Below are 15923 nucleotides of genomic sequence, written 5' to 3' on the forward strand. Positions count from 1 at the left end.
CGTAACTTATGTCATCTAACTTTCCAGAGGGAAAGTTCAACGGCCTCTTACTCATAACTGAACGGAGAGTTTATAAATCTCTCACCGCTCCCTGCAGATTTTAAATGTCTGAATAATGTACACCCCGATGTTTCCACATCTCACCACATCATGCAATGGTTGTATTTTTCCAGGGAAGGTTTGTAATAGAGGGCCTGGGCAGCCAGTAAAACCTATTTGGGCATGCAGCGCGTGAACCCTGCCAGCAGCATATAGCAAGAGACATAAAACCCCCAAAAACCTGAAGTAGACAAACTGTGTTAAGTGTTCATGAAATATCTCAGGCCCAGGGAACCTTTGATTGGAGAGAAGGGCTCCTTTTAAAATGGAGTTGGCTTCTAATGTTATTCCTGTGGTTTACTGCAGTCTTACAAAAAAAATATCTAAATGTCAACTTAGAAACAGAAGTTTGTCGCCTCATTATTCGAGCACAGAGGTCAGGATTCAAGCTGCTGGAAACCTGAGAAATTGAACATTGGCCCTGTGCTGGATTGACTGCACTGAGGTGATCTGGTCACTCACACTTTTCAAAAATCTTACTTTCGTCCCCCAACGGTTCCAGATAGATTTAATCTATGCCTCCCTAAAATCTCTCTAAACAGTGTCATCTGACTGTCTAGCTGCCGAAATCATGATGCGCTTGATACTGTCACATTATTTACCATAAAGTCCCTATCAAGAAAACTAAAACTGATGTTCTTGCATTAATTTATTAATCCCACAATGTTTTCTCTCTGTTGTTATTACACACAGGCCTGAATTACACACACATACGCAGTACCTATACATGCACTAATGGAGAGATGTCAGAGTGAGGGAGCTGCCCATGGAAAGGCACCCCGAGCAGTTAGGGGATGGGTGCCTTGCTCAAGAGCACCTTTGGCAGTGCCCAGGAGGTGAACTGGAAACCTCTCCAGCTACCAGTCCGCCACCATACTTTTGGTCCGTATGGGGACTTAACCAGCAACCCTCCAGTTCCCAAGCCAACTTCCTACTGACTGAGACTCTACTGCCACCCCTGTATTTTGATATCCAAAGCACCACAGCCACTTTTCATTATTTCACGATGCAATGCTTAATGCTCAACGTGACATCATGAATTTGCGTAAACATACACGTCACTTTTCTAAATGCTTAACCTTTGCTCCGGTAATACCAGACAAGGAAATTACAGTTTTGTGACACTACAACCGTCGGTGAAGCGTGATGATTCATTGGCTACTTGTCTGAACTTTCAGTGTAGTACTCGAAGGCCGCGTAACTGAGTGTTAATCATTGAGGGGGTGAGAGAGAATCATTTCTTTTCTAACAAGACAAGACAGCGTAACGCTGTGTTAAACACAGCGTTTTCACATTGTAAGAGAAGGCAACGTATTGTCTGACTGTATCAGACTGAAAAAGAAACATCACAACCACACAATGAGGAACACTTCGCACTGATATTTTAAGATTGAAGTGGCCAAGACATTTGTTGCACATGCAAGGACTATTGCTTCCTGGGCTGCTTCTGGAGAAAATACTCAGCACAAAAATAAGAACTATGTATATATATATATATATATATATATATATATATATATATATATATATATATATATATATATATATATATTAAATATATATATATTATATGACATATTGAAAATATGTGAATTTATTTTACTTTATTTCACAATGACACCATGAGGATGTGGATGGACAGTTACACATTACACAGTAAAGACAAAAATAAATAAAATAAGTAGGTGATTGAAATCACCTGGGGCATCAACCATGAAAATGATAAGCAAATACATAAACAAATACATTAAACAAAATTTAAACTTTTAGGAAATTTGAGTAGTATTTAGACTTTTTATTTAAGAGTACTTTGACTATGAACTATGATTTAACAAATCTGTCTCTCTCTTTGTGATTGCCAGGACTTTTAATTATAGGGCTGATTATTGGAATTGGCTTATGATGATTACTACATTGAGACAGAATTGTTCTGTACACAAAACTAAAGCATAAAAAAACTAAATAAATAAAAAAAAAAATTAAAAAAAATCTTTCGTAGTGTGGTAGTAGCAGTAGTCGTTATTCTAGTGGCCTATTAATATGCTATCATGCTTAAGTGTGATACAAAATGCAAAAAATAAATAAAAAGATTTAGTGTTAATGACAATGTTTAAGAATAGAAATAACATGATAAGGGGTCGAAGCATCTTTATAAATCAACTTCAGCCATTGAAACATCCTCAGAACAGGTTATGCAATATTTTCTGAGCAGTAGCCCTATTATCAACAGACAGTGAACGAAATGGACCGAGCGACGCCGTAGACTTCGACGGAGACCAGTGAAGTCAATTAGAAGCACTTTTCCGGTGATGGCTGAGCGTTACTGCGCAGCCTCCAACTGAGAGAGACGACGTAAATGTGACGTGAGCAACCTGTCTGAAAGTTGTAAGTCTTCTGGTAGCTGTGCCAGGAGAAATCTCAATCATTCCCAATCTTACAGAGACGGAGAGCGTAGGTATATGTAAGGAGATAACATGGACACAGGCTAATTATTGCTAACTAAAATGCTAGTTAACATTACTAATTAAACTTAAACAGCTAATGTAAGTCCAAACTGTCTGCGAGCTTCTCCTGTACTATACTGTAATTCCTCTACTGTGCGACAGTAAGTCGCGTGGTTATGACACAATCGTTAGCCTATTTTTACAAAAATGTATACTACGGAGCCATAATGTGAGATACAAGGTAATGGAGCCTTTTATACATTGTCGTCTTTCTTTAGAAATAAACAATGGACAAATAGAGTCTTTAAACGCTTCAGATGTAAAGTTATTTGCCGTCAAAGTGACGTCAAAATGAATGGCAGTCAATGGGATGCTAACGGGGGGGTGATCGCTTTGTAGCATCAAAATGGCGCCATAGGAGATTCAAGCTCTGAAGCGAAGCTTACCCCCTTGGAGAAGCCCCGGATGAGGAGCAGAGTTTGGGCTAATCACTCCGCCCAAGTAGCAGTGATTCGCCTTCTGAGAATATAGTTCCCAGTATGTATACGGTTAGAAGATGGCTGTGTATGTGCCTTTTGTCTTTAGTTTAATACATTATCACATTGGTAGACATAACACTGTTCAACAGTCACTGCTCCCCCCCCCCCCACCGTGCCATTTGTGTATCACCCTAGCCATCCACCCCATGGCCTCTCTCTTTTCCTCCCCACGACGAATGTAGCTAGAGAAGGGATAGGGATGTTTTATTTATTTTTATTTGTGTTTTTGGCTGACACTGGTTGTACACCAATCATGACGTTCAATAAAGCAATATTTATTTACCAAATGATTCAATATTTATTATTGAAACACACAGTAGACACTTCAAGTAGACATGCTTTGACAGAAATGTCATGTGGCTTTATTACTTATGTGGTAGAACTTCGTAATGATACACCGTATATTCAAAGTTGGGGACACAACGTTGATGGCTACCTCCTTGTTGCCCCTGTCAAAGCGGCCCCCATGAACGTGGTTCAGCTCATCAGGCACAGGCAAGGAGGTGTCGGTGGGCTTCCTCTGAACCTGCTGGTCCGGGTTCATAGAGACCTGGGACGCATCCCTGGAGGGGAATGGGGTCAACGGTCTGGCTGAGGTGAGATCAGTCTTTTGGCGATGCTGTGCGCCTTACTCAAGAATCACTTGAATTTCTGTAGGAACGCCGCTAAAGGAAGCCTCCAGCACATCACCGCAGCTGTTGGAAACACGCAGCTTCTCTTTCAGATCAGTGACAACTGAGGAGAGAGACTTCACTTTCTGTTTCAGTCTTCTGATTGTCCGCTCTTGAAGCTTCATTTTTTTCTTGCAAGAACACGAGCTACTTGGATCTACTGAGGAGAGAGACTTCACTTTCTCTTTCAGTCTTCTGACTGTCTGCTCTTGAAGCTTAATTTTTTTCTTGCAAGAAAGCAATCTACTTTGAACAAGCGGCGCCTTCCTCTTTAGAGGACTGGAGGAGTTTTTCAGCGAGTATGCACCGTGATCTGCAGAATGGCTCTGGCTGCAGCTGGCTACGTTCACCTCGACTGTCTGTGGTTCACTGGGAGTGCAACCGATGTAGTCATGGTCGTGACTGACGTTCCTGCGTCTACGCGCTTGTGTGGCAGGGTCAGTCTTCCTAACAGTTGTGTTCTTACTGACTCTGGTGTGCCTCACCTTGGCCTTTATGTGTAAATGTGGGTAGAAGATGGTTGGCACCGCGTCTGGTTTAAGGGTAACTCGTTCCCGGCCAACGATGAAACTGTCCTGTGTGAAGTGGATGGAGCAGAGGCGAGAATGCTTGTTTGGTGTCCAGCTCTTTCTCTTGAGATTGTGGATCCACTGCTGCAACCTGTCTTTGTCATTGATGGGGAACCTGACAAGAAGAAAAAAAAAGAAGAAAAAAAAAAAAAGCATATCACATTGTTCGAGAAAATGAATCCTCAAAGTCACTACGAGCTATATCAATGGTTCTCAACCTCAGACTGCCAACTGCCTAGTGTGAACAGCAACAGTTTGTATGTGTTGAATGGAATGGAGTGATGAATTCTGTTTTTTTTCCTCAAAGAATCTGCATGCCATGCTACCCTAAAATGATCTCACTACCCACCAGCCCACTTGAGAATCGATTGCAGTGACAATGCACAACCTGATCTGTCGCTCACATCCAGGGCCGGCGATTGCTATAGGCGAACCAGGCGAATGCCTAGGGCACATGTGTCAAACTCAAGGCCCGCGGGCCAAATCCGGCCCCCTGTACATCAATTTGGGTTCACAATACATTTTTGGCCCGCCTAGTTGTGCGCCAAACCAAGAACACAGGAAAGTGTTTTATAAACTGCAATTACGTGACATTCAAAGCAGAAAATGGCAGATTTGCCGACTCGGAGACTCAGAAATTCCCCCAGAAGCAGCAGAGAGTTTTCATATTCAGGCTGTGAAACAGGTTGTATCATTGTCTTGCTTGATTTGCTAAATTCTATGATGGCTAAGGAACTCTTTCGATGACTTTTGTAGGGCTTTATGTAAACAAAAATACGACAAAAAGCTTACAAGAATGTCAGAAAAAGCAACACATTTACAAAAAGGTGACAAATGTGTGAGAAAGCCACAAAAAAGTCGGAACAAAAACAACAAAAATGAGGGAAAAAGCTACCAAAATGTTAAAAAAAAAAAAGTGACATGCAGTAACAAAAGCATGTCAATAGACTCTCCATGTCTGGCCCTTGGTGTGATTCTCTATTTTCAGTGTGGCCCTTAGTGAAAATGAGTTTGACACCCCTGGCCTAGGGTGTCAAATGTGTTGGGGGCGCCGTGTCGCCCTTAGGTCTACTTCTCATTAATAATAGAATTAGAATGACCATCGAAATAAAACACGTTTATTAAACATGATCATATAGGGCGCCCTCTCAGCCACACGTTAGCTTGCTTGCTTGATTAGATTGAATAGATGATCATTGTTGATAATTTCCTAATTGGGGGAAAACTTCAAACTAATGATTTAGTTAGGGAGCACTGCCCCCCCCCCCCAAAAAAAATTAGTGGAATAATTACATCTGGCATGACCAGATCTTTTATAAATATTTTAAACAACACAAAACAACCAAATGGTGGTAATACATCAAATGTCATATACTGCTTTAGTAAAAAAAAATATTTAAAATAAAATATTATATAATATAAATATATAAAATATTTTTTCTGGGCTCTGCCTCTCACCTGAGACCATTGTCGACACATATGCAGGACGCAAAAAACGAAAGTTACTGTTGCACTATGTCTGGACAGCTTGCCGTGCCAACGTTGCAATAAAGGTTGCCTAAATGCCATGTATATACATTTGCTGTCAGCTTACTGAGTGATTGCGCGTTTTGGACTTTTATAGCCTATGTTCTATTCCACTTTGTTTAAACGGCGAAGTGGAGAGGCCTCGTTCACCTGTTTGGAGCTGGCTGGTGAATGTGACGCTCGTATCGGCCTTGCTGGATACACCGTGACCCTTTTTTTTTATGGTTTTATGTTGTGACTGTGCTTCATTTCTGCGTTTGGAGAGGCATCTCAACAGACTGTAGGTCCAACATTGATTGTTCACTGTTACATTTTAGTTGAACTTAAGCGTCTGTCTATTGCGTTCCAAGACAGCCGTGCCGCGATTGGATTTCATAAGGGCGAATTGTTAAATTGTTACAATGTAAATTAAAATCTGCTTTAAAAATAAACATATATGTTTATTTTGTCCATATGTGCTTGTGCTGTGTTCCCCAAGTGGTAGGCCAGGTCTCAGCTGCTACAATGAGGTTTTTTGTTTCCCCCGGCTCGAATGTCAAACTCCGCCTATGATGCACTCTGCTGTGGGCATGCTGCGGCAGATGTGTTCCGTTTGTGCTACGTGTATTTCTCAAGGGGGTAAGCTTCACTTCAGAGCTCGAATCTCCTATGGCGGCATTTTGATGCTAACAAGCCATCACCTCCCGCTAGCATCCCATTGACTGCCATTCATTTTGACGTCACTTTGACGGTGAATAACTTTACATCTGAAGCGTTTAAAGACTCTATTTGTCCATTGTTTATTTCTTAAGAAACACGACAATGTATAAAAGGCTCCATTACCTTGTATCAAACGTTATGGCTCCGTAGTATACGTTTTTATAAAAATAGGCTAACGATTGTGTCATAACCACGCGACTTACTGTCGCACAGTAGAGGAATTACCGTATAGTACAGGAGAAGGTCGCAGGCAGTTTGGACTTACATTAGCTGTTTAAGTTTAATTAGTAATGTTAACTAGCATTTTAGTTAGCAATAATTAGCCTGTGTCCATGTTATCTCCTTACATATACCTACGCTCTCCGTCTCTGCAAGATTGGGAATGATTGAGATTTCTCCTGGCACAGCTACCAGAAGACTTACAACTTTCAGACAGGTTGCTCACGTCACATTTACGTCGTCTCTCTCAGTTGGAGGCTGCGCAGTAACGCTCAGCCATCACCGGAAAAGTGCTTCTAATATCCTTCACTGGTCTCCGTCCAGAGCAACGGGATCTGTTGGTCCATTCTTATATACAGTCTATGGTATTTCTGCAGTGGGGGGGCGCAAAACTCAATCTCGCCTAGGGCAAACAAAGGGCTAGAGCCGGCCCTGCTCACATCCAACCAAAACAATAACATGTGGCTGTGGTGGTATATTAAAAAGGGTAGGAAGCATTCTGCTGGGCACTGTTAGGCTAATGTATGACTGAGTACAGCATGTAGGACAGTAGAAAAATACTTTTTGATGTGGGAAAGAGAGCAGCTCTGAAGCATTAACGTTTACGGTAGCTTTGTGTAGGTCTGGCTACGGCAATTAACACGACTGCACATAATGCTACTTTTAATACTCACGAACGAATTGTCAGGCTTATATAATGATGATTCAAATAATCATAATCTTGTATTATACTGATGGGAGACTGTGGACTTACCTGAAAAAGCTTAACCCGGAAGAAGAGACTTGTCTGTTAGAACACATGTGTGCTACACAGCAAGACATGTTCGCACTAACGAAAAGAAGAAGAAAAAAAACCTGGCAACAAACAACAGTTAACAAAATACCATCTATAACACAATACTTGTATTGAATGATGATCAGAAGTTTATATATATTTATTTTTGCACAGCACCGCCAGCATGTGGCCTACAGAGGTAAACGACGCTAACTTCGACGGAGACCATATAGAACTATAGCACTTTTCCGGTGATGGCTGAGCGTTACTGCGCAGCCTCAAACTGAGCTTGACTACGTAAATGTGACGTGAGCAACCTGTCTAAAAGTTGTAAGTCTTCTGGTAGCTGTGCCAAGAGAAATCTCAATCATTCCGAATTTTGCAGAGACGGAGAGCGTAGGTATATGTAATGTAATGTCTGTGCACAGGCTAATTATTGTTAACTAAAATGCTCGTTAATATTAGTAATCAAACGTAAACAGCTAATGTGAGTCGAAACTGCCTGCGAGCTTCTCCTGACTATACGGTAATTTATCTACAGTGCGACAGAAAGTCGCGTGGTTATGACAAAAACAGCTGCTACGGGGTCATAACGTGAAATACAAGATAATGGAGCCTTTTATACATTGTTGTGTTTCTTTAGAAATAAACAATGGACAAATAGAGTCTTTAAACGCTTCAGATGTGAAGTTATTCGCTGTCAAAGCGACGTCAAAATGAATGGCAGTCGATGGAATGCTAACGGAAGGTGATGGCTTGTTAGCTTCAGAATCTCCCGGATGCTCGCTTAACCCCCCCCATCTCACGTCATCATTATGCGTCTGTCTCTTCAGTCACCGCAGCATGTGAAGAAAACATGGGGATGCCGTTAGTTTGATATCTAACTACTGTTTATTTAAATTCACAACACTGACTGCGACGTTTGTGTAGCGAGCGACAGTGTGACTTCTAACCTGGGTTAGGACTCAAAGTGAGGTAACGTTAGCCTAAAGTCAGAGCTTAGCGAGCTTTACTCCCACCCATGCTTTTTGGGTTGTTTTACTAGCGTTTAGCCCGCTAACAGCATGGATAATAACACGCAGGGAAATGCGATTGAGCTCCACGGAGATGAGGAAATTGTTGAAGTCATCGACCTCAACGAGATGGAGCCTGGCCCCGGTTGGTTGATAACTGTTTACAGCTGTACTACAAGTAGTCACTTTAGGCAACGTTTTCCTTTGACAGCCAGTGTAAGGCTCGACATTTGTTTTGGTCACTGGAATTAGTCTTAAAGAAGGTGCATGTCAAAGTGTTCCTGACCAAAACACTGCTATGTGGCTCAAGGTTCCAGTTAGAGATGGTCCGATTCCATTTTTTGCTTCCCGATACCGATTCTGATACCTGAACTTGCTTCCGATTCAGCACTTAAGGGGAAATTTAAGGAAAACTTAAAGTGTGTTTTTAAGAATCTTTAGCCTCTCTGGGATAATTTAGTCCAGATTTCACAATTCTAGGTCTATATGGTTTTGGATCTGGACCTGGTCCAATGTGGTCTAAATTTGAAGGAAAAAAAAAACAGGACAGTCTCCCTTTTATTGCATTTTCACAAATAGAATAAAGCTTTCACAAATCTGAAACTGAGTTTTTAAGAATCTTTAGCCTGTCTGGGATACTTCTTCTAAAAGATCAACTAAATTGAACAGCAAATGACACTTACTTTCTGACAGAAGTTTAGAGGCACAGCTCCGGAATTGTTGTGGCGTTTTCCATCTGATGGGCTCCCTCCTCTAGTCCTCGCCTTCCGTCTTAACTTTCTTTCTCTCTCACTAAGATGATTTGGCCGACGACCTGGAGGACGTTGACTTTGAAGACGCTGGAAACGCAGACGACGACGAGGGCTGGGAGACCGAGGACGAGATGGAAGCAGAGCAAGATGACAGCGAGCTCACCTTCTCCAAACACACAGGTAACGCCTTTGCCTCGGGTTCGTGCTCTTATGATCGGGCCGATTCCTTCTGTTCAACTTTGAAATGGCTCTAACCCCTTCTTCTGTCCAGGCTCTGTGTTTTGCGTGAGTTTGGATCCTGCAACAAACAGCATGGCTGTAACAGGAGGAGAGGATGACAAGGCCTACGTTTGGAGGGTGAGCGATGGAGAAGTTCTGTTGGAGTGCACAGGTGAGAGTTAAAGGGATAGTTTGGACTTTTTCTGAAGTTGGTTGCATGAGCGACTTAACCATAGTCATTGTATTACATTCAGTAGATGTCAGTCAGCACGTCCCCCAGTTTGGAGAAGCAGGCAGAAGCTAGGCAATGTACTGCTGTAAAAGGGGGCAGCAGCAAAAACATATTTAAAGGTGCTCTAAGCTATGTTGGGTGACGTCACGTCTTGTTGACGTTCGAAGTATTGTCAAACAAAACGAAGGCTAGCTCGCCCCTCCCTCCTCCTCATCCCGTCCCCTCCCCCTTTCTTCCTTGCACTAACCCCCACCAACCCGGCATCAGTTCCCCGTCTGAAAGGGCTGCGTTCACACCAAGCACGTTTGAATCCATTTTTTTTCTCCACTTTTGGTGGTTACACCTATTAGTCTGTGTTATTTGCCAGTTGAGGAAAGCTGTAGTGGTGACAGAGAGCCACTCTGAGGATAAAAGATAAAAGACTGCAGCCGAACTGCATCTACAAAAGCAATTATTTCCCTTCTGTTTCCACAGGTCACAAAGACTCTGTGACGTGCGCCTTGTTCAGCCATGACTCCTCCATGGTAGCTACGGGTGACATGAGCGGCATGATTAAAGTGTGGAAGGTAGACACCAAAGAGGAGATCTGGTCCTTCGAAGTGGGAGATCTGGAGGTAAGGCCTTCCGAGCAGAGAATGTGTATTTTTTTTTAAATTTTTTTTTTTAGGAGTGTTCTCCAGAAATACTGCATCAGCCTGAACGTGTGTCTGTTTAGTTTGTGCATCTGTAAGCACTTGTGTAAAGTCTTTTACTGGGGCTGAAGGAATTTATGAGGATGACCGCTCAGGCTAAGAATTTATGGTCTTGGGGAGGAAGCGAATGATCGAGACATTCTCCCCTCCCTCAACCGCGACTGCTGAGTTGCTCTTTTGCAAGGCACACAACCCATGGTCGTCATAAGATCTGCTCATTGGCCACTAGTAAGAAAACTGCAGTGGGAATTAGAGGGGAAATCATCTGTGTGGTGAAGCGGCTGTTAATTTGTGGTTGTCTGCCCTGCTTCCTCCTCAGTGGTTGGAGTGGCATCCCTGCGCTCCGGTGCTGCTGGCGGGAACAGACGACGGCAACGTGTGGATGTGGAAGATCCCTTCAGGAGACTGTAAAACCTTCCAGAGTTCTGCATGCCAGGCAACCAGCGGCAAAGTCCTCCCCGATGGTGAGAGACGGGAAAACAAGGCACCAAGGCCCTCACAAAAAAATAAATAATTTGGAGACAGAGTCCTTAAGTCCCTTCATTTTTCTCCAGGGAAACGGGCTGTGGTGGGTTATGAGGACGGCACAGTACGCGTGTGGGATTTGAAGCAGGGAAACGCTATCCACGTCATTAAAGGTGAGACCAGCAGCTCTCAGATGTAGCTTCATCCTGCTTCATATTTTAGGCTTTTAGTGGATTTGTGTTATCTAGGCGGCTTATAATTTGCATAAATTAACAACCACAACAAGAGGGACTTGATAAACGAGCACACAAGACATGTATAGAAGAATTGCGGAGAGACAATGAGGAGATGGTTATTTTCAAGATAACTGCGTATGGGAGTGGCCGGGTTAGCTCAGTTGGTAGAGCAGGCGCACGTATACAGAAGTTTGAATATTTTTGCCACTGTTCATCAGACCCCCAACCGGCACCGTCGGACACCGCCTACCAAGAGCCTGGGTCTGTCCCAGGGTTCTCCCTAAAAGGGAGTTTTCCTCGCCACTGTCACACTAAATGCTTGCTCTTGGGGGAATTACTGGAATTGTTGGGTCTTTGTAAATTATAGAGTGTGGTCTAGACCTACTCTATCTGTAAAGTGTCCTGAGATAACTCTTATTGAACTCCTATGATTTGATACTATATATATTATAGCCTAATCAAACGGACAAGAGCAGCAAACATAAACTCAGTGTAAACTAGTTGTATAAGACTTTGTTTTTGTTGGGGAAATCCCAGTCATTAGCGCTGGTTTAAAAATAGTAATCTACATCGCAGACAGTTATCAGTTTGTCTGTATTGTTGTTTTTAGTTGTCTGTATCTGTCTAGCCCATGCTAATGTCCTGTGTAAGTGTGTCTGTCTTCATGTGCTGTAACTGTGTTCTATGTTACATGTTACATGAACTGATAAACGATTTGGGTTTGGTCTCGTTCAACAGGTCGGGACGCACACCAGGGGGCGCTGACCTGCCTCGCCTGTAACAAGGACGGCTCTCTGGTGCTGACCGGTTCAGTGGACGGCTGTGCCAAGCTCATCAACACCGCCACAGGCAAGGTGGGTGTCAGAACGACCCCCCCCTCCCCCGAGTTAAGCTGGAGAAGAAAGTTGCGTGCGCTAATAAAGCACAGTGGCAGCTCAGAAACACGATCCCGCTGTTGTGTTCTTTTGTAAGTGTTCTCCGTCAGCTTCCAATCTCTGTGTGGTTTTTTTTGTCGTCGTGCCGTCTGCGTGTAAAGGTGGTCGGAGTGTTCTCCGTGGAGGACGGCAAAGCCAAAGGGTCACCAGACAAGGAAGAATCCAACTCGGTGGAATCTGTGGGGTTCTGCAACATGTGAGTTGTAAAGCAGTGCAAAGCCACCTAACGTAACGAGACCTCCCGTGTCGATGACTGGAGATAAAGTAAACTGAAGAAAATCCCCAAAGTGTCCATACCGACTGAACACGTTTCATCTTTCTTGTCCTTTCCAGCCTGCCGCTCGTAGCTTTGGCGTATCTGGACGGGACTCTGGCCATATACGACTTCTCAACACAGGTCCTGAGGCACAGGTGCCAACATGAGGTAACAAGCCGCAGGAAGTTTGTTTAGTAGTCCCATGTCATAACTCTGTTTACTCTAAATCTCCTAGCCACCAGGGAGCTCTCTTGTCTGCTTGTCTCACATTGCCGGACCTTCCTCCGCGGCACTGTGGAGGAGGGTCCGGGGATTCTGGGATGGGAGAAAAACGTGCTCTGGTTTATCGGCATTTCTTTAAATCCAATCCCCAGTTTCAAGTTTCTTGTCATTTGCAACTTTGAAAGTACAAAGTACAGAGAGAATGCAATGAAATGTGTTTTGTCCTGGCCCCTCTGTTCTCATTAAATCTGAATATAATTTAAATAAAATAGAATAAAATGACGTGAATAAGTGGTACAATCTAATATGTTGTAGCAACCTAAAAACTGTTGTGGCCGCCACTAACATCACTAAGTGCCGCTGTTCATTAGTCTCGCTGCCTGAGGGTACCAACTGTCTCTAAGGCGGGATGTCCAAGCACTGATGCTCCGTAGACACAATCTTGGGCGGTCGCTAAGCGCCGGACACAATGACGGCGCCTCTGCAAAATCGCCTCGGGAAGGAACTTGTTTTGGTGGAACGTGTGTACGTTCAAAGGTTTTTAGTCGTGCAACCGAAAACTCCGATTGGACAGATAGTCTAGCTAGCTGTCTGGATTTACCCTGCAGAGATCTGAGGAGCAGTTAACCACAGTCCTCAGAAATCCACCGGAGGTTAGAATTACAGACTACTCGTGTGCAGATAATGTCTTCGCGTATACATACAGAGACACCTGAGAGAGAGAGAGAGAGAGAGAGAGAGAGAGAAAAAACAGGAGCTGCCTAACCAGAGAGAAAGTGGTTTTAGAGTCAGAGATGACAACTGTTCACAGCTGCTGGCGGTCCTCTCTGTGTTCCTCCAGGCTGGCATCGTTCACCTGCAGTGGGAAGAGTCTTCTTCTGTGGTGTCCACCTGCTGCTTAGACGGAGCGCTGCGATTATGGGACGCTCGTTCCGGCGGCTTAGTGTGCGAGTACCGAGGCCACACCGCAGAGATCCTCAACTTCACCATCAACCGGTACCACTTTGCTGTGTCATTATTTCCACATGAGATATTGTCTCTCTCAAAAATGTTCTTGGGTGTACATATATACTCTCACAGTTCATATATACAGTATAAAGATATTGAGGTATTTGGTGTAGAGCCCGACTGGCGGGCCGATATTAGGCATTTATTACAACTATTGGTATCGGTATTTATAATGGCCGATAAATGAATATTTATTAAAAAAATCTAAAAAAACGGACGAGTTTTGCATAGTTTGTCCACCAGAGGGCGCTCTACAAACGTCCCTGTTAGTGCCCTTATCTTATATCTAAATAAAGGGCACTAGTCCCTGTTGGCAACACTCTTATATGTTTTGTTACACGTTTCTGGATTCTTTAAAAAAATATATATATTGGCCAATGTATTGGAATATCAGATTTTTAAATCACCAAATGCGATGGTTTCTTCAATCACTAAATGATGATGATCTCTCTCTCTCTCGTCTCTCTCGTCTTTTGTTCATCTGTCCTTCAGGGAAGCGTCTCTCGCAGTAACCGCTTCAGGAGACAACCAGGCCAAAGTCTTCTGCCTCCAAAGACCCGATCGGTAAAGGGAGCAGGAAGAAAGGAGGTGGAAAGAAGAGTGGAGGAAATGTTTGGGGAGAAATAGCAGAGACGTTTCACGGTCAGACTTTTCGCTCTCTAATTATGGAGAACAGGTTTCCCTTCTCTCTTCAGGATTTTCGAACGTGTGGTCTCGCCGTCTTATCTGACTTGCTTTCAGTAGAATTGTAGCATCCAAAAAGATGATTTATTTCTCTTTCCATCAGTACTTCGGTTGTGCTTAACTGGCAGATTTTTAAGATAATTCTAACACCGAGAGCAAACGTGTGTTTCTGGTCTTGTATACACAGGAGTTTGTAATCTGATGGTTTAAAAAAAACTCTCATAAGTATGCTCTGGTTTAAAAATCTGACAGACTAAACAGAGGATAAGAGTCAAAGCGTGATGTATTACAGTGTACTTTGCCTTCGACATCCCTTTGTCTAACAACAGATTAATTTCTTTTGGTCTAAATTACTATTTCTTTCCATAATTGGAGTTTTTTTTAATTTGTTGAAGGTCCTAGTTGTGTGTGTGTGTGTGTGTGTGTGTGTGTGTGTGTGTGTGTGTGTGTGTGTGTGTGTGTGTGTGTGTGTGTGTGTGTGTGTGTGTGTGTGTGTGTGTGTGTGTGTGTGTGTGTGTGTGTGTGTGTGTGTGTGTGGTCTTCCAGCTCTCAGACACATTGTTCAGCCAGGAATCATCTTGCAAGTTTTTGATGTAAACTCAAGTGTAAATACAAAAACAATAAATAATATACTGTACCTTCTTCTGGGTAACCATTAAAGTTCGTTTTTGACTTAGGACTTTGTCATTTGTGACTAATGCATCACCACCTCTTCAAACATTTAAACATCTGCATCTGAGAAAATAAGTTTATACTTGCATCGTCAGTTTGGATAAGATGAAGAAGCAGCGAGTTCATACTTGAGGACAAAAGTGGTCTTTTTATGGGTCACAGTGACGTGGAGGCCTGAGACAAAAAATCTGAATTCAAGTGGACTCTTTCCTTGTTTAGACAACCGTTTAATACAGTTTTTTTTTATGAGGTATGAGTAAAAGGAGTTGAGACCCTCTAGAGACGACTGGACCCTTAAGGAAGTGGTGGTGAGTACAGTCCTAGTGGCTGACTTTAAATAAAAAAAGAAGCTCAAATGCTTAGAACCTAGCCTTCGATACCAAATTTAGATTTGTATTTTTTAATAAGTTTTTTTTCCAAAAGCCATAACCACTTTGAACTCACACATGCACTGACTTCACAGTCTAACCCCCCCAACCCACTGACTTTCTTCCCACCTACTGTGCAATATTTCATATTCAATACTATTGATAATACTGTGCAATTCCATTACTGTGCAATATCTGTATACTGTGCAATATCATTACTCTCATTGTCCAATATCTATCATTGAATATGATCACCACTATTGGGCAATATTCATATTAAAATAATGTGCAATAACCCACACTGCATATCAGTATCAGAATCATCTTTATTTGCCAGGTATGAGGACACACATGAGGAATTTTTGGCTTTGGATTATACATTGCTCACAATGTGCTTACTCATCCAAAACAAACAACAAAAACAATATATACACATTATGAATAGAAACAATATAGACAGGTTGAGGCAGTAGTGCAATGAGGAGTGCAAAGTGTGCAGGAGTAAATTATTTTTGTGATAAATTATTTTAATTTTGGAGCATAGTGCAAAGGATGCTGGAATAAATAAGTATTATGTTATTGTATAAGTATTGTATTACAATATGAATAGTATGAACAGCTCGGAAA

General features: G+C 42.6%; 2 protein-coding genes across 2 annotated transcripts; one reads left to right on the forward strand and one right to left on the reverse strand.

Moving 5' to 3' along the window:
* Nucleotides 1-3416: 3416 nt before the first annotated feature.
* LOC144512965 (THAP domain-containing protein 2-like) lies at nt 3417-7801 on the reverse strand. The gene is made up of 2 exons (XM_078243994.1): nt 7522-7801; nt 3417-4437 (listed from the first exon to the last, which is right to left on the reverse strand). The coding sequence occupies exons 1-2, from the start codon at nt 7587-7589 to the stop codon at nt 3711-3713; spliced, it is 795 nt and encodes a 264-aa protein (XP_078100120.1). The 5' UTR covers nt 7590-7801; the 3' UTR covers nt 3417-3710.
* A 549-nt stretch (nt 7802-8350) lies between these two features.
* Nucleotides 8351-14933, forward strand: aamp (angio-associated, migratory cell protein). Its single transcript, XM_078243896.1, has 11 exons — nt 8351-8700; nt 9353-9487; nt 9579-9698; nt 10233-10372; nt 10770-10914; nt 11005-11088; nt 11890-12005; nt 12188-12282; nt 12420-12510; nt 13406-13560; nt 14065-14933. The coding sequence occupies exons 1-11, from the start codon at nt 8607-8609 to the stop codon at nt 14138-14140; spliced, it is 1251 nt and encodes a 416-aa protein (XP_078100022.1). The 5' UTR covers nt 8351-8606; the 3' UTR covers nt 14141-14933.
* The last annotated feature ends 990 nt before the right edge of the window (nt 14934-15923 follow it).

Source organism: Sander vitreus, chromosome 24 (genome assembly GCF_031162955.1).
Source record: "Sander vitreus isolate 19-12246 chromosome 24, sanVit1, whole genome shotgun sequence".
In the NCBI taxonomy this organism is placed as follows: Eukaryota; Metazoa; Chordata; class Actinopteri; order Perciformes; family Percidae; genus Sander; species Sander vitreus.